The sequence below is a fragment of the Oryza sativa genome, chromosome 10 (assembly GCF_034140825.1).
Source record: "Oryza sativa Japonica Group chromosome 10, ASM3414082v1".
NCBI lineage: Eukaryota > Viridiplantae > Streptophyta > Magnoliopsida > Poales > Poaceae > Oryza > Oryza sativa.
The window spans coordinates 6707082-6730282 of record NC_089044.1 but is presented as its reverse complement, the minus strand read 5'-3'; the positions used below and the strand labels follow the sequence as shown (position 1 = coordinate 6730282).

Genomic DNA, 23201 nt, shown 5'->3' with positions numbered 1-23201 from the left:
AATGTGAAAAGTTGGTTGTATTCTTGCATGTCGGCAGAAGCATATTAACCACAGATTATATGTGGGCATGTGATGTGTGCGGCGTCTGTGGACAAAACTTTGTCTGTCGGTAGAACTAAAATAATAACGTCAAACTGTCTGTCGGTAGAAGTTCTATTTGTCGGTAATGCCTTATCCCGACAGGCTTTCCACCGACACACCCTCTCTGTCGCCAAAGGCCTTTGCCGACAGACTATTTGATGATAAAGGTGGTCTTCGCCGACAGATTAATTGTTGCCAATTTTGGGACATGGTGTAGTGTACATGGGTAATAGTGTACATAACATCGTCATGTAAATATATATATTTTTAAGGGGATATCCCAAGGCAACCGCCTATGCGCATCGTGTTATTATGAGCGGCCACTTAAGCCAGCCACCTGGGTAGATTGAAATGATTTTCATGGGTGGCTGCTGTTAGCTGTCCCCCACAGTATTTGTTTACATGGGCAGCTACTTAAAGCAACATTTTTTTTTATTCTTGTCTGCCCATGAAATTAAGGGGGAGGGGCCTTTGAAAATCGTTTTTCTACTATTGGTTGCAAGGGTTTCAAAAAAATACCCATGTAAATGGGTTACATACTGCTTGTACACATGTTTTCTGTACCGGTGCAAACAAAAATTAAACTTGAGAAAAAAGTCTAATTCAATATTGGGCCTTTATAGGTACAAATAAAGATCCTCAATTGTGAGATTGTGGGTTTAAAACTAGTTCCTTTAAAAATTAAACATGAACAAAAGTCAATTCTATGCTATGCTGATTATCGATCCATGCAAACAAATAGGAAATACAATGTCCTAAAACCTTTATAAAATATATAAAGTCATGGGCTTGATCTTGAGACATGTAAATTCTATATATTTTTTTCCAGCTCGTCTGTTTGCCAATTTCCATATATTTGGGAGTTCAGTGGTCATCTGTACAATTATGTGTTCTCAATCATTGGCCGTTGTTTCTCCTAACTCACTGATCCTTTTTTCCGCCAATATTGCCTGCAATAATCTTCCTTCATTAATCCATATGAAGCTAATTTCCATGTAAACAAATAAACTTTCATTTATTAAGTATGGTACCTGTGCCTCCCACTTTGTTCTCATGATAATGAAAAATAGTATGGCCATCTGGAGTAATGTTCCTGTCAACATGCCCATCCATATCCCCTGGAAAGTTGAAGAAACATATAGTCGTACTTAATAGAAGTGCTGATCAATGGGGCTAAGACAGGAGTACAGCGAGAAACATCGTACCAATGCACCAAGCTTTAGCTTGAAGCCAAAGAGAACCCCAAATGGGATCCCTACCAAGTAGTAGCAACCGATGTTCACAAATGCCACCAGAATTTGCCAACCTGCTCCTACTGCCACACCTGCAAATTTAGTTGCATAGTTGCTCAAATTTGTTGGTGTTCATGCATGTTCAGGAGCAGCAACACAAGAGTTCAGTTCTTGAGCTTTTTTTTTTCTTCTTCTTAATAAGTTAAATACCTGAAAGCACAGGCCCGATATTGCCAAAAAAGACGGTGACAGCAAGTAGATACCCCAATCTTGCAGCTCCGTCTACCACCTCCTTGTCGTCGCTGAAGAGGCTTGGCAAGCTTGTTCTCCAAATGAAGAAGATTGACATGAAAATGGCACCAATCATGGCCGATGTTAATGATGCCACTGCCACTGAGAACTTTGCCTCCTTTGGTCTTCTCGCACCGAGCTCATTTGATACTCTGACGCTGATGATGTAGAAAAAAATTGGTTCAAATATTTTTCATCGTGCTCTTTGAAATTCAAAACTATTGCATAAAAAGAAATAAAATTGACACACCAAGCCAAGTAAAAGTATTTATTAATTACTAGCAAAAATGCATATGCGTTACAACATGTGAAGATAATTTTCACGATCGATAAAAACTCTACCAATTTAAACGACAAACCGAAATAAGACAAACAAAACAATAGCAAAAAAAAGTCAGAAATCACGTATAGCATTGAACCCGGTTGCACTCGATTCATGTATTCTCACACAAAGAATCTCTTATATAGACTATTCCATAGCCTCATAAATCGATTAGGTGTCTATACTATAAGGTTATGCATGGGTATTTTTCTATACCTCGTCAACCAAATATTGAAATTTTGATTATTTAATTAGTGAACGTTGTTTTACTGCGGAAAGAAAGCATTTGCAAAATAACAAACTTGCCGCATACACAACTTAAACAATAATTCAAAAGGAAAATATTTATGAGGATCCTCAAAGACTGGGCCGGCAAATTCTGTAGAGATTGACGAAGTCTTAGTGAACGTTGTTTTACTGTAGAAGGAAAGCATTTGCGAAATAACAAACTTGCCGCATACACAACTTAAACAATAATTCAAAAGGAAAATATTTATGAGGATCCTCGAAGACTGGGCCGACAAATTCTATAGAGATTGACGAAGTCACCACAGACGCCTCGGTGTCGACGGGTACGTCGCTTACCACTGAAAGCACAATGCCGTAAAATCCTAGAAAATTCGCTCCCATGGGGAGTCAAACCCAAGACCTCAAGTGCTACTGAGGCTCTTGTAACCACTAAGCTATAGGCCCTTTCGCTATGAGGAGAGAAATTTGGAAGAGAAAAGGAGGAGAAAAAAGAGGTGATTAGAAGGAGAGGGAGAGGATGAGGATGATTGGGAGAAAAGGAAATGAGAAAGAAAACGGGAAAAAAGGGAGAGGAAAAAAAAGACGTTGATCAAGGGAGCGTCCAGCGTCGAGTGAAGGAGCGTGGGACAGGGTGGCAGAATGTTGTAGGCTAGTTGGATTGGGCCAGGAGCAGGAAGGATTGGGCTAGAACAGTAGTGTATAATAGTTATTTTAGACTCACGTTAAATTGGATTCAGGTGACGTACAAGCAACTCAAATACGGATGACATACCAAAATTCCGACGAAACTATATTCAATTTTTATAATAGTTAAGATATAATTTATTCCGTCAAGAACAAACTATACTTATTATTCACACAATATGCAACTTTTAATTAGCGTTCTAAAACTATTAAATTAAGGGGAAAATAAAATAATGAAAAAACTTTCAGAATGATTTTATAGGTAATTTTGAAGCCATAAACTAATTGTCTTTTTTTGCGGGGAAGCCATAAAGTAATTCGAAAGTATGCAACTGTTAATAGACTTAAAATGACTTATTGTGAAAATAAAAAATATTATTTAAGCAATTAAGAGTATCACCATTCATCTGTGCATGAATAGTTCGATTAAGTAATATCTTAAAAAAGGAGAACTATGATATCCTTATATATATAATAATCTGCTAAACTTTTGTATGTAATATCGATAGCATGTGCAAATATATAATACGAGTTAATGGCCATTATTGTGTATGTACCTGATTGCTTCGCTGAAGCCCATCGCAACCATCATGGTCCAGAACTGGTAATTGATGCTGTAAATTAAAATATCACTCTTGTTTTTATAGAAATAAAAAAAATCAGTTATAGCCAAAGCTTGCATTTGTGTTTGCAGGAGGGCTTTGTAAATTAACAACACTTACCAAATTGACATGATATCAAGCTGGAGTCTGGCATTCTTAAGGAGACCCACAAGAATGAGTAGTGCAGCGTAGTACCAAAACTCCAAGCTTAATAAATTAAAAAAACAGTATCATTAAATTATTTGTATCATAATTTCCTTATAATAATAATTAATAACAATAAAAATAGTAAAAAAATTACAATAATAATAATGACATATGGCAAATTATTAATTACTAGTAGAGTAATAAAATTTTGAGCGAAAAACTTTCAGAAATAACTATAGGATAATTGAACTATAATTACAATACAACTAAACTGTACTTTCACTGAACTACATGTAACTATAATATAATTTATATATAAATTATATTTAATTATATAGTTTGGTTGGTTAGCACTGGGATATTACGCGTGATATGTGTGAAAATTTCTTTGTAGCAATTTTTCTCTTCATGCACAAATCTTTAGATGATTCGCTACCAATTAGAAAGTTTTAGGGGAAAGAAACTTGCCAAGGTTTTTTTTAGCAATTCCGTAAACAAATCCGAGGCGAAGGGTTGAATTAATTGTTACCGACCAGATCATGATGGCCGACACAAGTGACAGCTTGACGAACGCGGCGAGGTTGCTGAACGCCGTCATGGTGAACCCCTTCCACGCGTCCGGGAAGCGGCCGGAGACAAGGTAGACGAACTGCGCGGCGTCGATGAGCCAGTAGGACAGGTTGCCGGCGACGGCCGCACCGCGCAGGCCGTACCGGAGCCTGACCACGGCGGCGTAGGTGAGCGCGGCGTGCACGGCGAGCACCGCGGCGGAGATGGCGGCGAGCGCCCAGACCCTGCTCTGCGTCTGGAAGAACTTCTGGAGCGGGAAGTTGGCGGCGTGCGCGAACAGCCGCGGCAGCGACCACAGCGCGTACGGCCCCGCCACGGCGGCGACGTCGGCCGGCTGCCGGAGGAGCGACCGCAGGATCGGCTCGGCGAAGGCGTACGTCGGCGTGAGCGCCACCGCGGTGGCGCCGCACACGATCCACGACTGCTGCACGTAGAGGCCGAGCACGTCCAGCCGCCCGGCGCCCACCGCCTGCCCGCACAGCGTGTCCAGCGCGCACCCCATGCCAAACTGCCATGGACGCGCATCTCACGTCATCGGTACCGTCCGCGACGGCTAGCGGCGGCGGCCGGCCGGAATGAACAATGCCGAAAGAAAGCTCGAGGCTACGTACCAGGACGCCGTAGGCGAAGCCCTCCAGGATGCTCTCGACGGCGGTGACCGCGGCGAGCTCGACCACGCCGAGGTGGCCGACGAAGCTGGCCGTGACGAAGCCGATGGAGAACTGGAGCAACTCGACGAGCACGGCCGGGAAGGCGACGCGCCACAGCAGCTTCGACTCCTGCCAGCTCCGGCTCACAAGACCTTGCCCCTCCATGCTCACCGTACCACGTATACCACCACTATTATTTACAGCTTTACCACCATCTGCATCTTGCAACAAACAAGGAGAGCATGTGATGAGTTTGTTGGGAAATGGCCGTGGTCCTAGCTAGCTTCCGCAGACAAATTATTGTCAGATAATGGATAAAATATCATAGGAAGATTATCAGAAACAGTAAGAGGTTTGCAGCTCATCTTCCAGCAGAGCATATTGAATGACCATTTTATAGCATGGGCCACCGAAAACTGGACAGCACCGGATGATAATGCTAAATGCAACGCCCTTTCATTTTATAACTAATTTACTAGATTACCCCGCGTTGCTCCGGAATTGTACTATGATCGATGGATCGATGGTTTAAGTACCAACTGAAAAGGAGTTACATAATCACGACGAAATTAAAGCAAATTGGTATCAATCAAATTGGTGCAAACCATGAATCTCCAAGAACAGAAAGATGAAAGGCAGATTTAGTCGACAAATAATTATAGCATACAGTAACTATGATTGTGATACTCGATGACGAAAGAATAAACATAAAACTACAAATGTAAGTGCAAAGAGTAGGAAAAGTGATAGACAAATTATTTAATTACCTTAATATTGAATGCCATATTCTTCGCGTGGTCCCTTCATCACCTTTTGATAGATAAGTCTACGCTCAAAAGGATGAAGTAAATAAGCCTCCTTTTACACATAACATTTAGAACCATGCTATATGTCCGACTTGTTTGTTCGACCGGTGTACGACTAAACGGGAAATCAGCTGGGCACGTAACGCCGTGAGGCAAAGTCCTGTAGAGATCGACGCCATGCATTCGCTAGTGTTACGGTCGTACAAGAGTCGGACATAATGGTCAGACGTATAGCATTTTTGTAACATTTAGTGGAGCCTTAACAAACGATTAGCAGTAGCGCTAAATAAGATACTCCCTATGTAATTATAAAGGAAGTCGTTTTAGACAACGATACGGTCTCCAAAACACAATTTTGATTTCTTGTTTCTATAAAAATATTTATTGAAAAGTGATATATGTATACCTTTATGAAAGTATTTTTCAAGACAAGTCTATTCATATAATTTTTATATTTTCAAACTCAATATTTATTGAAAAGTGATATATGTATACTTTTATGAAAGTATTTTTCAAGAGAAATCTATTCATATAATTTTTACATTTTCAAACTGAACAACTTGAGAGTTATTCATGATTTATATTCCCAAGGTTTGACTTAAACATGATCCTAAACGACTTCCTTTACGAGTACGGAAGGAGTATGGTCATTGAGTTCTTAGTTAAATCTATATAAATAAATATAGCTTTGTTTGCCTTTGAGCTGCCATATAAGATTATAAGTGTGCACGGGCAGATATAGCGTGAGTGCTGGGTGTTCAAGCCCCCATCACGCTGGATCACTATTGATATAGAAGGAGAAGGGAGGAGGAAGAAGTGTGTGTATAATATTTATCACAGTAGTACATGACCTCAACAAGTCATGAATGGCCAAATATCCCAAAGGTTCAGGATAAGTTAGTAGTTATATGAGGAAATCCCATGTATACCTCTAAAACTTTGCCTAATCTCTTGTATGTCCCTGATTTTACTAATTCCTTTGCATACCTCAATATTTAGTTTGGATCACTTCCATACCTTTTTATTAGTTGGCCATATTTTTTTCCTGTGTACGGAGAATCATATACATTTATAAAGTATATTATGGGAATATTGATATTCATTGTATGCGACTCTTATATTTATGGGATATATTATTTACGAAAAAATTTATCTTTACATATGGCATAAAAGGAATAATATTTACTTTTAATTATTAAAAATGTATATGTAGCATTTTTTCTATGATAGCAGTGTATAGGTCAAATCTATTTATATGCTACATAAACATTTTTTTAATAACTAATAAATAAATATTATTTATGTCATATCTAGAGATAATCTTTTCATAAAAAATATCTCCCATAACAAACTCATAATATAATAGTCTTATACAATAAATTTCTACCCTCTAACAATATACTTTACAAATTTATATGTTTCTTTATACTAAAGGGCAAGGTACACTTTTTTATAGGAATTTAACGATTAAATCACGGTCAACTAATGAAAAGGATATGAAAGGGATCCAAACTAAAATTCGGGGTTACATATGGGGAATGAGCAAAATTTAAGAGCATATAATTGATTAGGATTAGGTAAAATTTCAAGGGTATATAGGGATGCATAGACAAAATTGCAACAATCTGTATATATCAATCATTCTTTTTAGAAAAGAGACCAACAAAATTTATCTAGCTTGTGTATGAGAGAGAGTGTGAGAAATCACCTGCCAAGAGACATATGGGAATGTTTTATCCCGTAGCAATAAAATATGACAGACCAAGACTCTTTCCTTCAATCATATATATGAGGGGCAATTTCTCTCCCAAATATGATTGCTGAGCATACAATAAAATTGTAAATTGAACAGGTGATGTCGATCAAGCGGTAGGTGTCTCACAATCTTTGAGGTGATGTTGATCAATATTAGGTGGCCTAACAGAAGCTCCCCTGATCTCTCGCAAAAAAGGAAAAAAGGAAGCTCCTGTGATCGTTGTGTGGATGACCAAAAAGCATTAAAACATATATAGTGGAGTCGGCAGTTTCATTGCACATTATTTGGCCAGAATTACTTGATATTAATTGAAAGCAAAACGGCAATGCTATTGTGCGTTTGGGTGTCATTTACTTGATATTAATAGGAAGTAGCAATGCCAATGTGCAATTAAAGGAAGTGTTTCATTTTCCAAGTGACCAAAGGTAGGCAGCGGCCAGGAATCCTAATTCGCGAGCTATACAACCTAGTCATCTCGCATGCGGCTTCCCGACCATGTGACGACAAGCATCGGGGTAGGGTTAGGGTTTCGGGAGTAGGGTGGGGGAGGGTGTCGCTGGGAAGGGGAAGTGCGGGATCGGGTTAGAGCGATGATGGTTTGAGAAGCGGTGGACCGATGGTAGATGGCAAACAAGAGCGGGCTGCGCAGCGGCGATGGTGCCACTAGAGCTGTGGGGATGGCAACGTGCAGTGGGCCAGCCAAGGGCAAAGCGAGGTGAAGGGGAGGGAGAGGAGGCTGACCAGACAAGGCCACATCGGCACGTTGATGCCTTTCGGTGCTGGCGAGGCTCAGTGCCTGCGTGGTTGGTGTCGGCGACGAAGAAAAGGAGCTGACCTAATTGCTGGAGGGAGGATGAGGGGGCTCGCCGGAGAGGTCTTCGTTGTCGTCGTCGGCGGAGGAAGGCCACTCGTCTACATCTCCTCTTCTCCATCGGAAGAAGCTCGCCGGAGGAAGGAGGAGGTGCGACTTGCACCCCTGGTGCGAATGCCCGAATTAGGAAGCTCCGATAGTGGCAAAGCTTAGTTGTCATTCCATAGATTCCATAGATTGGCCAATGCAATAGTGGGCTATTGTTGGATAGGATCTGGTGGCCTCCTCGTATGCACATGCGTATGAAGAAACATGTGAGCCAATTTTGTGGCCCGATCTTCACGATGGACCAAAACACTTGATATAATTGTTATCACCACGTGACATGACAAAAAGGCAATGCACCACGAGATTTTGCACACGGGACGAACTACAAAGGCAGTCGCCCTTCCAAGTACCGATGAAACTAGCCCACACAATCATGTCGTATAGACGTGAGATGAACAGATGAACCGCAGTTCAACATTCTACAACTCCCTCAAGAATCAAAAGAACAAAGCTTGTAAATCCCTCTAGACTCACTATAATTCAATTTTTATAAGTGTTCAGTTCTGAAATCAGAATGCAAACTTCTCTGTACTTAGCTATTTAAGTGATGGTCCATAGGCGTTATCCAAGAAACTGACATGCATGTTCTGGACATGTCCACGCATGCAAGTGGTGATGAGAAAGATAATTAAGACATAACGTTTATTCTGATTTATTAACTCCATGTAACAGCCACAGTGCTAAATGGACTTCATTAGATGTTGGCTTCTCTCCTTCACATGTTGAATGCCTTTGAATAATCCATCATTTATGAGAATTATAAAACACACGAATGAAAGCACAATATTTTCTAAAACATCGGTATTAAGTAAACTAGAGGATGCCCCGCGCGTTGCTGCGGGACTTGGTTAACATCAATTTGTTAGATAGGAGGTATAATCTTAAGAAGAAACAGAAGAAACAAATAGCTTTCTTGGAGAAATTATTTTTAGCAGCCCTATCCAAAATTTGTAGATAATTTAGGTAGCACATGTCAACTGAAGGGGCGTTCAGTCATAAAGCTCTTTTATACGGATTAACGGGCTTGATACATGTAGATGTGTACGGAGATGGGCCAATGTGTTCATGTGGGCTACATGTCACTGAGGAGGCGAAGAGACTCACCCGGTGACTAATGGGTTGGGCTCTATGCTGCATAGCATCCAACGTCTGAGAAGCGATCTAATGCATTCATCCAACGGTTCACAATTTGATGATGACGTGGAAGCACGAGTTTTAAACTTTTGGCCTTAACTTTATAGAAAGAAGGAATAAATATTAGGTCACTGTGTTTGCATTTTCTTCTCTAGTTTCTATACATGCTTCTAATAATTGGACCAACAATGTCAACAACACTTGTATTAGATTTAGATATTGTATATGCATTAGACATTTCCTCATTACCTCCCATATAGGTGTTCAGATATGGACCACGCTCAAGAAGCGGTTTGAGAAGTCAAAGTACACCATCCTACCCCAAGAAAATCAGCAGAGAGCTCGCTTGAGGCTCGCCGACTACAACTCTACCTTGCACCTGATCTGTACCTACCTCTCCCTTTGTGGAAAAGTAGTCACAAAATTGGACAAGATTGAGAAGATGCTCTCCACCTTCCACCCTAACGTAACGCAGAGCTCTCGTAACTATAGGCATGTAGCATACAAGAAGTTTGATGGGATGATCGACATCATATAGGTGTCCAAGTCTCATCACAAGGTTCTCCACGAGAACTTTGTCTCCTAGGCACTTGGCAAGAGCATTGGCCTTGATGTCAATGCTAGCAGTTACAAGGTCTGCAAGCCCATCCAAAAGAAGAGGGGCAAGCAAGGTGGGAGAAAGGCAGCCGAGAAGGCATAGGAAAGAGCTCCAGATGCCTAGAGACGCAACGACAAGCAGGAAACCAAGCCGCCCGCAATGACAAGTCATACGACCCGCAGGACCAGACATGCTACAAGTGTGGCACAGGGCTACTGGAACCGTATCTGTGAGGAGCCCTATTGATAGTCGTTATCGATCAGTTTCGCCCGTCAATATCACCAAAATAAAAGAGAACTAGTTATGCTTGCAATGCATATTTGTGTTAGAATAAGTTGTTTTCCACTAGCACTAGGATTCTAACCTCTTGCAGAGAATACAATACAAAATGGAGGAGAATCGACAGCAAAGCAGACGATAAATCAATCGGACATTGTCGAGAATAAGACTTATCGAAAGATGGGCCAAGAACTCAGAAATGACACAACCAAACTGGACCAAAATTCAAAAGTCTGCGGAGAGAAGAAGTCAAATAGGCTGCCAGCAGATAATGGATAGGATTGGGCCAGCCCATGGTTCGGCCGAACCCCCACCAGCGTCGTTGGATGCAGGGCTTAGCGTGGACGTCTAGGATTACATCCCAATGACGGTTGGAGAGCATTTCCGACCATTCCAATCGTCATAACCGTCATTGGGAGGCTATTTAAGGAGCTCTCATCCTTCACTCTTCCACACACTCAGGCAATAAGCTTCATACATTTTCTCAAGTTTAGTTTAGTCTCTAGAGTATAGTTGAATAGAAATAGAATAGAGTCTTTAGTCATCGGAGTCTTCGGAAGAGTTCGGGTATGGCTCTAGTAGCTTTTCCATCTTTTGTAAGACTCGTACTATTTATAGAATATTCTTCTCAATATATTTATGGTACTTTACTTCACTCTGATCATTTGAGTATCGACTTTCTGATATATTATTCGAGATATAATTGTCTAGCTAGCTTACTCTGGAGATGCAATGGTGTGGGTATGATGTTCATTTATATGATTACTCTATGTCAAGACGATGATTGTAGAGTAGTATTTGGTAGCATAAGCGAGGTGCTTAGGCTATTGAATATCATTATTTGGGGTTATATGTTGCGGGACAGTAGAGCTGGGCCACTGATGGTGACAGCTCAGTACGGGTATTCATCCACGTTAGTATATAATCCTAAGTTACTTTCCTAGGGAGGGTACTCCTCCGTATTTAGCCCCGGTTGGATGGCCATGACGGGTTGTCGTAAGGAACTCGGCAACCACGGGTGGTCTCTCGAAACACCAGGAGAACATCGTAAGGGGGGTATTGGGTATATAATTATATAGTAGATAATATTGACCAGAGTTGTATGTATGTACATTAGAAGTGTAGGAAATGATTCTTTTCTCATTCTTTCCACTTATCCTAGAATTAGTATGTATGGGAATATTGAGTGTTTCTGCTTTGTGTCACTCTACCCTTGAATTGAATTAACCCCTGCTTAGACTTTGATTATTACATGTAACATATAAATATTAGCTTGGTTCTCTCTATTATAATCTTCCCACAGAATTAAACAAATACGATACCCTTGGAATACTCTCGGGTGAAATGCAACAATAATATATGGCAAAATTTTCTCTAGGACACCCAAAAATTATGTAATTGGCTGTGAGACACTGTAAAATCGTGTCGTTGCTGATGGACACCACAAAATTTATGTAATTTGCTGTAGGATACCCGAGACAATATTTTATCATTTCTGATAAAAAAGATGGGAGAGAAATTCCAAAAAGACAAAATTGCCCTCAATCCTATCTAATCCCCACTGCCGGCACCTGCATCTCAGCGTCGCTCGCCATCTGCCGCCGTCGAAGCTGCTGCCACCGCGCTCACCGACCGTCGTCGACGCTGCCGCTGTTGCTCGCTGCTGCCTGGCCGTAGCCACCTCCATCGGCACCGCTGCCATCGCAGCCGCTGTTGCTGGGCTCATCAACCGTCGTCGAAGTCACCATCGTTTCTCGTTGTTGCCTCCGTCGCAACTGCCATCGAGGCCACCACCGCCGGGCTCATCGACCATTGTCGAAGTCACCGCCGTCGCTCGCTGCTGCCACTGCCATCGTTGAAGCCACTTGCTAGGCTTGTCGACCATAGTCGAAGTCACCGCCGTAGCCTAGCTCCACCGCCACCGCTGTCGTCGAAGCCGTTGCCGCCAGGCTCACCGACCGCTAGGCCACGGGCCGAGCGGCGCGGATGGGGCACAGGCGACGTCTACCCCGCAGAAGCGCCCGCCCACCTCCTCATCTCATGCCACCGCCACCTCCCCGGCGAGCTCAGCCGCTAGCCCGACCCACCGCCACCGGAGAGATCCGCCGACGTGAGGCCGATGCCACCGGAGGGGCACTTCTTCATCCCGCAACCGCACTTCAAGCACGGACAATTCCTTGTACCAGGCGGCGACGCCGACCACCACCAGGTCTCCAACACCTGCAATGGCGATGGATCAATCGATGGAAGTGCCAAGCAGAAAGGGAAGAAGAGAAGGGGCAAAACTGTCATTTTACATGGTTTCTCTCTCATCAATTCAGTGGATATTATATTTTAATGCGCCCAGTGTCCTGCAGCACATTTCCACACTTTTAGAGTGTCCTTAGGCAAATTCACGTCTTTCGGGTGACCCCAGCTAATTACACAATTTTTGAGTGCCCTGTAGTAAATTTTGCCATGATATATCCGTGCGCTTGCGGATATGATTTGTAACCATAATATACCATAAGTATTGTTGGTATTTCTTAACGACATTACTAGAAATATTCATTCCCAATAATGTCGTAGAAATAGTCCTGCTATATTTATGGTTACAGAAGTAATCCGCAAGCGTGTGGATATACCATTGTAGCATTTCACCCGGGAGTGTTTTTTTTTTTGACAGGAAAACAGTAGGAGAGGCTCCTACTGTGTTAGATATTAGATATATTAAAAGAATTTACAGAAGATCTAGTAAATAGAGTCTATCCATGATTGATAGGAATATTTATCCTCCTCCTTCACTCTTTGCATAAGAAGAGTGAAATCCTCTCTGAAAGCATACTTTCAATCTTTTAAAGATGAATGAATATTGTCAAAGATGAGCACATTTCTTTTTGTCCATATCTGCCAGCAGGTCGTGCCCACCACTTCGACAAAGAACGGCTTGTTAAAGATAATATAAGTTGTTTAGATCATCTGGAAAAAATCCAGATCCTCATCCCAGTTGATACCAATGAAACTCCAGCACGCCTTGGCATAAGGGCAACCAAAAAACAAGTGAACCATATCTTTCAAAACCCCTGTCATACACATTTTTACAGGATGGGCCATCTTGGATGTGAAGCTGGTCTTCTTTGCAATATATCTCGTGTATTCAGCCTGCCCATGAAAAGCAGCCAGAGAAAGGCTTTGATCTTCATTGTGCACCTACGGTTCCATATAGAAATGATTGCTGGATGGGGGGGAGAGGTGTGCAAAAAACAGGTCATAAACCTTTTTTGACTTGAAAATTATTCCCCAAAGGAAAGTCCAGGTGTCCTTTTGATTTGTGATATTGATATTATCCAAAAGGTTTGAAAGATCTTGGAATTCCTGCAAAGCCTGAGTTGATAGAGGTAAACTGAAATTATGTGTTACCTCATTCTGGAAAAAGGATTGGACAGAGAAATCTTCATTGATGGCAAAGGAGAAAATTGTTGGGAAAGCATTTTGTGGTATAACATTCATCCATGGGTCTTTCCAGAAAAGAATTGAGTCTCCTGTGTTGACTTGAATTGAACTTAACCCTCTAAAAATTGGAGAAAGCCGAAAAACATCCTTCCACCAAAAAGATCCCTTCACCCGGGAGTATTCCAAGGTATCGTATTTATTTAATCCAAAGGGAAGATTGTGAAAGAGAGAACTATGCTAATATATACACATATATATTACTTGCCTTTATCAAAGCCTAGTCAGGGGTTAATTTAATATGTGGGTAGAGTGACACGAAGCGAAGATTATAGATTTTCTCATATAAATAATCCTAACTAAGTGGAAGAAGAGATAGAAAGAACTTATTTCCTACACTTCTAATATACATTCAACTTTACTCTACACTTGCTAGTATACAATCATGTGGCCATTACCCCCTAACATTGCCCTCCTGGTGTTTCGAGAGACCACCCCGGGTTGCCGAGTTTCTTACGATAACCTGTCATGGCCGTCCAACCGAGCTAAATACGGAGGAGTACCCTCCCTAGGAAATTGTCTTGGGAATATATACTAACGTGGAGGAATACCCGTTCTAAGCTGTCACCATCAGCGGTCCACCTCTACTGTCCTGCAGCATATATGTCCAGATAATGATACTTACTAATCTAAACACTATGCTTATATTAATAAATACTACTCTACACCTCTGCAGATGATATAGAGCAATTGATAAATCGGACATTAAACCCACACCATTGCACCTCTCTGGTAGGCTACCCACACAATCGTACCAACACATATGTAAAGTAAGAGCAGTACTCATGCTAAATAAAGTACCGAGAATATATAAAGAAGAGTATTTCATTAATTCCGAAAGTATTACAGACGAGAATAGAAAAGCTACTAGAGCCATACCGAAACTCCTCTGAAAGCTCCGAGGACTCCGAGAACTATTCTATACTACTTCCACTTAGCACTAAACTACTACTAATATAAAGTATGAGAGGAATCTTGAGCTTGCTTGAGTGTGAGGTTTCTTCATTTTCTCTTTATTTTATTTGCTAAATTCCTGCAATCATATTATTCTCCAAGTACAAGCGGAACTATATTATTCTGAAATAAATATGCATTGCAAGCATAGCTAGTTCACCATTATTTTAGTTATATTGACGGTCGAAATTTGTCTGTAACGACTGTCAACAAGTATTTCTGCGCCATTGCTGGGAATTATATTTCTAGTAATGTCGTTAAGAAATACTAACAAGCCCAAGTACGTCATCGACACATACCAGGCCTATAGGCAACGTGGAAGTCCAAAGAACCCACAGAGGAGCATCTGGTTGCAGTTGACATCACTTTAGTGGTGGACGCCATGACAACTCCCTCCACCACTACTCCACTCGACATCCTCGTAGCTGCAGTAGGTATAACGAGTAAAAAGAATGTTACGCAAGAATGTTACGAGTATAAAGTTATCCCTGGACCTTGAATCAATTGGGTTGTTTTGATAATTTAATCTCAGGTTCTCTGGCAGATCGAAGTTTGAGAATGTATCATATGCAAACCACATCCTGGCAGCCAAGGCAGAACCATCGTAGAATATGAAGAACCAGCCTTTGAAGCCATCAACTGATTGGTTCTCTCCAGAATATACAATGGTTGCTTCTCCAAAGGACATACATCTTCTTGTATTGGCTTTTTCATCATCAGCATAAGTGGTTGGAAAGGCTGATAAGGCTAATGATGGTTTGTCTACTGCTAGCCTTGTGTACATGTTTAGCCATAATTGCATAAACCACCAAGGGCCTCCATAGTTTATTACCTCATCTTTCAAGATGTTGCAAGTTGCAGACTGAAGCATTTGATAAACTGATCCAAGCAGATATTTTCCCAAAGGGGTATGTTTCTTTTGAACTAGAAATTGGGCAAGATCCTGGTAATTTGCAGTTGGGCCACAACAGTGGCAAATCAAGGATGAAAATAGAGGGGGTGCTTATAATATCCTATGTCTAACCCATAATACAATAAAAACGCACTAAAAATATACATTTGTCGGTCTCATGCAAATATAATTTAAATTTTGTACATAGAAAAGAAAAAATAAACTAAGGAATTGAATCAACTTACAGTACCTTGTTAATCAAATACGATGACATAAACACATAAAAATCCATGAGTGACGTGCGGATCAAATTAAATATAGAGGTTAGCATTATAATTCCAATTATAAACACAAATAAACAATTTCACTAGGATCTAAAACAATTTCACTTGGCATGCAATGTTCTCTTTTGTTAGATTCCTTCATGGGTAAAAAATACGCAATGTTTGATTCTCCATCCTTAGAAATTAGTTGTCCTTTGTATGCCTAAAATAAAGAATTGATTTACTGTAAATTTGCTGCGGTGATAATAATCAAATAAATGAACAAACTAGTGTTAGAGAGCAAAGAGATTGATTTACATGTGCTGTTTAGCTGTGGTGTTGTGCTGAAATTGAATGAGTGGACGTCATGCCAGCCGGGCAGTAGATCGTGCAAGCAGGACGTCGCACCGGCCGGGCAGTAGCAAGCAACTCGTCACCCAGGACTTCCGCCGTATTGTGTCGATGCCGCCGCCGCCTGGACTCCTCGTCGTGCCCTAATCATCACTGTGGCTGTTCGGTTTCCGTCATTTATGCAGTTAACAGGCCATTGGGCCAGGTCCAGCGTGCGCGCATCGGCTCCAGTCCCAACAAGCCTCAACAATACATCCGCCACTGGGCCACAAGTTGTTCCACAGAATTCATCTCTTTCTAACCACATGGCTAATAATGCAACATGTTCCCTCTCAGAAACATAGCCTGTGCCTTGATGTTCTGCTATATATATATCCCTTTCAACCTCCATGGATCTTTTTTGTATTAAGAATATTGTCACATTTGATGTCCAACTGAAAGGACTCATGGAAGAAGTAATGTCCAAGCCTGTCAACATCTTCACATCCAACAGAGTTGGGGTCATAGGACCTTGCTGAAATAGGAAACAGCTCAGTGTATCTGACCAAAAATATGCAACAGCAGACATCATCGGCTCAATTTTCTTAATATCAGCTAAAGAAAGAGATAAGCATCGAGCTATTCCCATGTCTTCCCAATGTCCTTGTTTAGCAGCCGATACCCTTTTATACCAAGTTTTGAATCTTTTCAAAAGGGATGGCCAAGATCTGAAACTTGATTTCCATTTTGCGAAATCGGAGTTAGGTATGCCTGAAGGGAATCCTATTGGTTTCAGCATTGATGAATTCTATAGAATCAAGATTGCCCATCGGCCCACGAAAGAAGTTTGTAGGGTCTTGAGAGGAGGGAATCAAGATTTGGTCTCTAAAGTGCTGGTAAAAGATAAACAAAATCAAGATGTTGCTGAAACAAGAAGGATGTAGAAAGCTGATGGAAAGAGATTGATGGACATACCTCAGGAATTTCCGTCGTATACGCCATTGCTGCTTTAGGGATGTTGAGTCAGAAGAGCCTGCCGCCGGGAACGGATCACCAGAAAGATCACTGGAGATGAAAGAGTTCTGTGGCAAGAAGGCTTGAGAAGATCTCACTGGAGAGAGAAGATTTTGGGAACCGTGGGCCTTTGCTTATAAAGCACAACAGTCAAAACAGAAAACCCTAGGATCTTGCGGGCTCTGCCAAAGCAAATTCTGCCGCATTATATAATACAATGGAATTGGGCGGCATGTGCTAACAACGGAATTTGGCATCAGATTTGGAAAAGGAGGAAGAAGATAGAAGCGGATTTAGTGTTGAATCGAACCGAATTTGGAGTCAGACTGCGCATCGGCTGAATACTGTATCGGCTGAAAACAGAGTATCAAGTTGGTCAAAGTTGATGAAGCTGATGGCCGATAAAGCCGATATAACGTGACTTGGGCTCGGCATGGGCCTAAATTGGGATAACTGCCATTGCCAATTAGAGATAGAGCTCGATTAAGGCAATTGTATCTATTAATTACGATATTAAGTCGGTTTGCTAGAGATTTGGCGAGAGACTGCCGTATATGGTCTTGTTTGTATCTTAACTTTAGAAAGGCTTGAGTTGTGTCCATAATGGACTAAGTTTGTACCCAGGGTATAAATATGAGCCCCATAGCATTGTAATATGGGAGCAACTCCAATACAACTTCGGCGCATCACCACCCTTTTACTTTTCTCGTTTTCCGGCAAGTTCTTCGCAAGAGGTAACCCGACTCAATGGCCCGCGCTATCGGTGCTAACATGTCTTTTCAGACATGTTAGGCTCGATATCGCAAGTCATTGCTATCATATGTCTTGGTTAATCTATTTTTAGCTTCTCAATTTAGCTCTATCAGCTGCTGCTCGCTTTAGGGTTTATGCTGGTTTCGGTTAAATTGTCTTGCTAGATTAGATTAGCTAAGGCATCTACCATCCTAAAAAGTGTCTAATTGCTTGATTGTCTAGACTGCATGTTTCTTTTCATACTTTGAGATGCATCATCCCTAGTCGTGCTTAGAACCATGCAATCTAGCCTGCAATTAGGTATAATAAGGATAGTATCGGAGTTTCAGCCGATCTTACCTAATATGTATGTTTCATCCCCTATCTCATGTATATTCGCCACTTATATAGATATATCATTTTATATAAGCATAACAAGCTTTAATCAGTATCGGTTAGATTCCTACACCTTCATGCTTGATTTCTGTTTGATATGTTTATATGGATCAATATGTCTATATAAGTTTGTACTAGAGTATTAGCTAGTACGTTATCTTTCTTGCTCTAAATATTTGTTGGTATTTCTTAACGACATTACTAGAAATATTCATTCCCAACAATGGCGCCAGAAATAGTCCTGGTATATTTATAGTTACAGAAGTAATCTGCAAGCGCACGGATATACCATTGTAGCATTTCACCCGGAAGTATTCCAAGGTATCGTATTTTTAATCCCAAGGGAAGATAATAACAGTGAACTTTACTAATGCACTTTATACCTATATTACTTATAATTGTCAAAGCCTAAGCAAGGGTTAAATGTAATATAAGGGTAGAGTGACACGAAGCAAAGCTATTCAATCCTCATAATGAAATAATTCTAACTAAGTGGAAGAAGAAATAGAAAGCATTCAATTCCTATACTTCTAGTATACACTCAAATCCTAGTTTACATCTGCTAATGCACAATCATGTGGCCAATACCCCCTAACAGTGTCCTCCTGTTACTTCGAGAGACCACCCTGGGTAGCCGAGTTCCTTACGACAACCTGTCATGGCCGTCCAAGAGGGGCTAAATACGGAGGAGTACCCTCCCCATGAATTTGTCTTAGAAATATATACTAACGTGGAGGAATACCCGTACTGAGCTGTCACCATCAGCGGCCCACCTCTACTGTACCACATCATATATGCCCAATTAATGATATTTAATAATCTAAGCACCATGCTTATATTACTAAATACTACTCTATACCCATGCACCCGACATAGAGCAACTGATAAATCAGACATTAAACCCGCACCATTACACTTCTCTGGTAGGCTACTGTCACACCCAGAAATTCTCGAACCAGAATTTCTAAGCTGAATGTGCATTAAATCCCTGTCCAGGACCAGCCAGGGTACACAAACGACAATTATTGACATACAGACCCACGTCTTACAAAAATATAAAAGATTACAAATGCAGCGGGAAAGAAGAAAGCGAGCTAAACCGGGAAGCTTGACTTCAGCAGCGGGCGACTCCACTCCACAGGCAAACCTTGACGGCAGCGACGAGACCAACCTCTCTGAGACGGCTCCAACTGAGAAGAACTTCAACTCTAGTGTGGGGGAAAAGGGAGCAAGACTGAGTACTACCCACTGTACTCAGCAAGTCATACCGGAAGAGGAGGTATGATGCAGGATATAACCAAAGGAAGCTAGGGGTTCTTTTGCATAAAGCAGGCATTTCAAAACAGTAGTTGAAAACAGTAAAACAGCTGTAGTAATTAATCAATATTAACCAATCACTGTCCAACGCTACACCACATTGCAACAGGCCCAACCAACCACCTGAACTACACCAGTTCATTAAGTTAAACTAGGGGTGAGACTAATCACGGTGAATCTGGTTGATCGCCCATAACCGCGGGCACGGCTATTCGAATAGTTTTACTCTGGCCAGAGGTGTACAACTGTACCCACAAGACACGATTCCACACATGTCGCCATGCCCCGAAGTATCACCATGATACTGCAAAGGGGGAAATCGTGACAAGACCCTCCACATAACCCTCCCCTAACCATCCACACCACGCTAAGGTTTCACCCCCACCCCTCAAAAGGCAGTGGGCGGTCCCCTCTTGCGCCGCGGTGTATCCGGCAGCTGGACAACCGAACACCTCGGCCGACCCAACTCCATCACGCCCACCCTCACCACCGGTGCCTAGGAAAGGGTCGAGCTATACTTCAGATCAAGCAGTTACCCACTCCCGCTTGTGGTAAGCACGGTAAGTCTCCCAGGGTTTCCCGTGAACCGGTCCTTAACTGCCATGGGTGCAACCAGCAAAACCATGCACTCACAGCCCGCCATTCAGAATATTTTAATTAACTGACACCCTTGCGGTGGCACCAATCTAAAGCTATGCCAAAAGTCAGAGTCTATGTAATACTGTGATCCCCATTTGTGTACTAGTTGAACTAAGCATGGCTAAGCATTTCCTAAGCCAACATCTAGTCATTTTGATACCCAAGTTATCAATGGCATAATGTAACCAATATGTGGCTGAGGAATAGGACCCATCCCACGTTACATTGTAAAAGAATGCAACATTTAATAGAAATACGGGATATTTGTAAATTGGGTACAATATGATCAAACGTATTGCATGACTTGCCTTGCTCTCGAACTGATGAGACCTCAGCAACGTCTTCGAGAAACCGCGGATCGACGAAACGACCGAAATCTACGCGACAAACAAAGCACACAAGCAAAACATGCTATAAGACTACAGAAACAGGAAACAAAACCATTTTTAATGGATTCTTTGCATTTTTCTTGATTTACTGAGACTTGAGTGGACTTAAACGGAGCTCGGATGAATTACTTATGAATTTTAGAAGATAAACTGTGTTTTTACTAATGAAGAAAAGTCCTTAATTAATTATTGCGCAATAATACCCAGGGTTGACGTCAGCGAGGGGGGGGGCAACAGGCGGGCCCCGCACGTCAGCGGCTCAAGAGAGAGGGAGGGGGCGCCGGCATGTGGGCCCCACGGGCAGTGGCTCAAGGGGGAGGGAGTGGGCGGCTAGCAGCTCGGCACGGCTCAAGCCGGCCGGCCAGCCATGGGGCGGCGGCGGCGGCACGCGCGGTCACCGGCGGTGACCGGCGGCGCGGGAGACGGCGGCGGCCGGCGCGAAGGCGGCGGCGGCGGCCGAAGACGACGGCGCACGCGCGGAGGACGGCGGCGCTCATGGGAGAGAGAGGAAAGGAAGGAGGAGAGGGGATTCCTCACCGGCGAGCACGACGGCCGGCGCGAAGGAAGAAAGCGGCGGCGACGACCGGCGATGCCGAGGTGCGGACGGGCGGCGGCGGCACGCTAGGAGAAAACAGAGAGGGGTTAGGGGTAGGGAGAGCGACCACGGCGGCTAGAGCGGCCGGCCGGAGTTGGGTGGAAATGGAGAGCTCACCGGCGTGCGAGAGAAACGGCGCTTCGGCGACGATTGGCGGCAACCGAATGGTGGCCGAGGTGCGGGCGGGCTCGGTGAGCGTGACGGTGGCGGCTACGCGGCGCGGCGGTGGCTCTAGCGGCGGCGGCGCGCGGCCGGAGATGGGCGGCGGGCGGCGGAGCTCGGGTGCGCGGCGCGAGGGCGGTAGACGGCACGGGAGAGTGCGGTGAAAAGAGGAAAAAGCGAGAGAAGGACGCGGGGAACGATTTATAGGCGGAGGGGGAGGCGGACGTGGCCGGGAACCCACCCTATTGCGCCGGCGACGTGGGAAGGTGGGGGGAGAGAGAGAGGGATTCGAATTCGAATCCCGCCCATTTGCGGGGCGCGCGAGGGCGGGAGACGCGGGGGAGAGGCGGCGACGTGGGCGCAGCGCGCGGGGTGGGGCGGAGTGGGCGCGGGAAACGCGGACGGCGACGTGGGAGCGGCGGTTGCCGGCCGAGCGCGGTCGGCTGGAGGAAGGGGACGACCCCGACAGGTGGGCCCCACCTGTCGGCGTCCCCGAGAGGAGGAAGGGCGGCACGGTCTGGGCCACGGCCTCAGGCCGGCCCAGCAAGGAGGGCACGCGGGAGGGAGGTTGGGCCGACGTCCCAACAAAGAAAAATAAGGGAAAGAAATGGAGAAAAAGGAAAAAGATTTTCCTGAGATTTAAAATATTGCGCTTGCTCATTTTTAATTGGTTAAAATTATTTCCAAGGCTCTGAAAATTCCACTAAAAATCCTGTTAATATATTGTGACATGTGGAACCCAAGAAAAATCCCACAATGCCAATTCCAATTATTAATTGCATTTATTAATTAAGGAATTAGCTCTAGGTTAATTTGAACCTTTTCTCCGGACGATTTATTTAACGAATTTTTAAAGCAAGGAAAAGGGGGAAACTTCAGGGCGTGACAGCTACCCACACAATTAACATAATGCAAATATAAAGTAAGACTAGCACTTAGACTAAGTAAAGTACCAAAGATATATAAAGAAGAGTATTTCATTAATTTGGAAAGTATTACAGAAGAGATTACAAGAGCTGCTAGAGCCATACCGAAAACTCTTCCGAAGATTTCGAGGACTTCCGACTACTCCACTTAGCACTATATTACTAATACTAATGTATGAAGAGGAATTGAGCTTGCTTGAGTGTGTTGAGAGAGTGAATGAGCTCCTCCTTTTATAGGGCCGGTATGACGGTTGTAGAAACGCGAAATGTCGGTTTTGCCCTTGTAACTATCATTGGGAGAGCATCTAGAGCGTATGCGTGGAGGGCCGAGCTGAGCCGTCGCCACTAGGGTTCGGGCTGGCCCAGCAGGCCTCCAGCTTTAGTCAGGGCACTGATAGGTTGGTCCTTTAGGCGGTTGTGGCAGTTAAAGTCGGTTTCCAACGGTTACACCTGACTTGTGGGCCCATCTTATGCATTTGCATGCTTAGGAGTGAGGTTTCTTCACTTTCTCTTTATTTTATTTGATAAATTTATGCAACATGTTATTCTCCAAGTATAAGTGGAACTATATAATTTGAAAACAAACATGCATTGTAAGCATAGCTAGTTCTCCATTATTTTAGTTATATTGGCGGTCGAAATTTGCCTGTAACGACCGTCAACAATACTGTCATATCGGCTACTTTCATAATATTGTCTCAAATCAATCTATTAAACTTCACAGACAGTATTACAGCCGATTGGGCGTGTTTAGGGTTTATTATTCTTTGATATATCCAGTCC

General features: G+C 43.0%; 1 protein-coding gene across 4 annotated transcripts; it reads right to left on the bottom strand.

Annotated features, from left to right (window-relative positions):
• Positions 1-660: 660 nt before the first annotated feature.
• On the bottom strand, positions 661-8391 carry LOC4348245 (protein DETOXIFICATION 29). Of its 4 annotated transcripts, none has more exons than XM_026020685.2 (11): positions 8226-8391; positions 7343-7566; positions 5596-5794; positions 4790-5043; positions 4142-4686; positions 3582-3668; positions 3417-3473; positions 1524-1762; positions 1287-1405; positions 1113-1199; positions 661-1031 (listed from the first exon to the last, which is right to left on the bottom strand). In XM_026020685.2, the coding sequence occupies exons 4-11, from the start codon at positions 4991-4993 to the stop codon at positions 975-977; spliced, it is 1395 nt and encodes a 464-aa protein (XP_025876470.1). In that variant the 5' UTR covers positions 4994-5043; positions 5596-5794; positions 7343-7566; positions 8226-8391; the 3' UTR covers positions 661-974. The 4 variants fall into 4 exon arrangements, with proteins under 4 accessions (XP_025876470.1, XP_015613782.1, XP_015613781.1 ...); XM_015758296.3 differs by having other exon boundaries at positions 4790-5049; positions 5596-5654; XM_015758295.3 differs by having other exon boundaries at positions 5596-5654.
• Positions 8392-23201: the final 14810 nt, after the last annotated feature.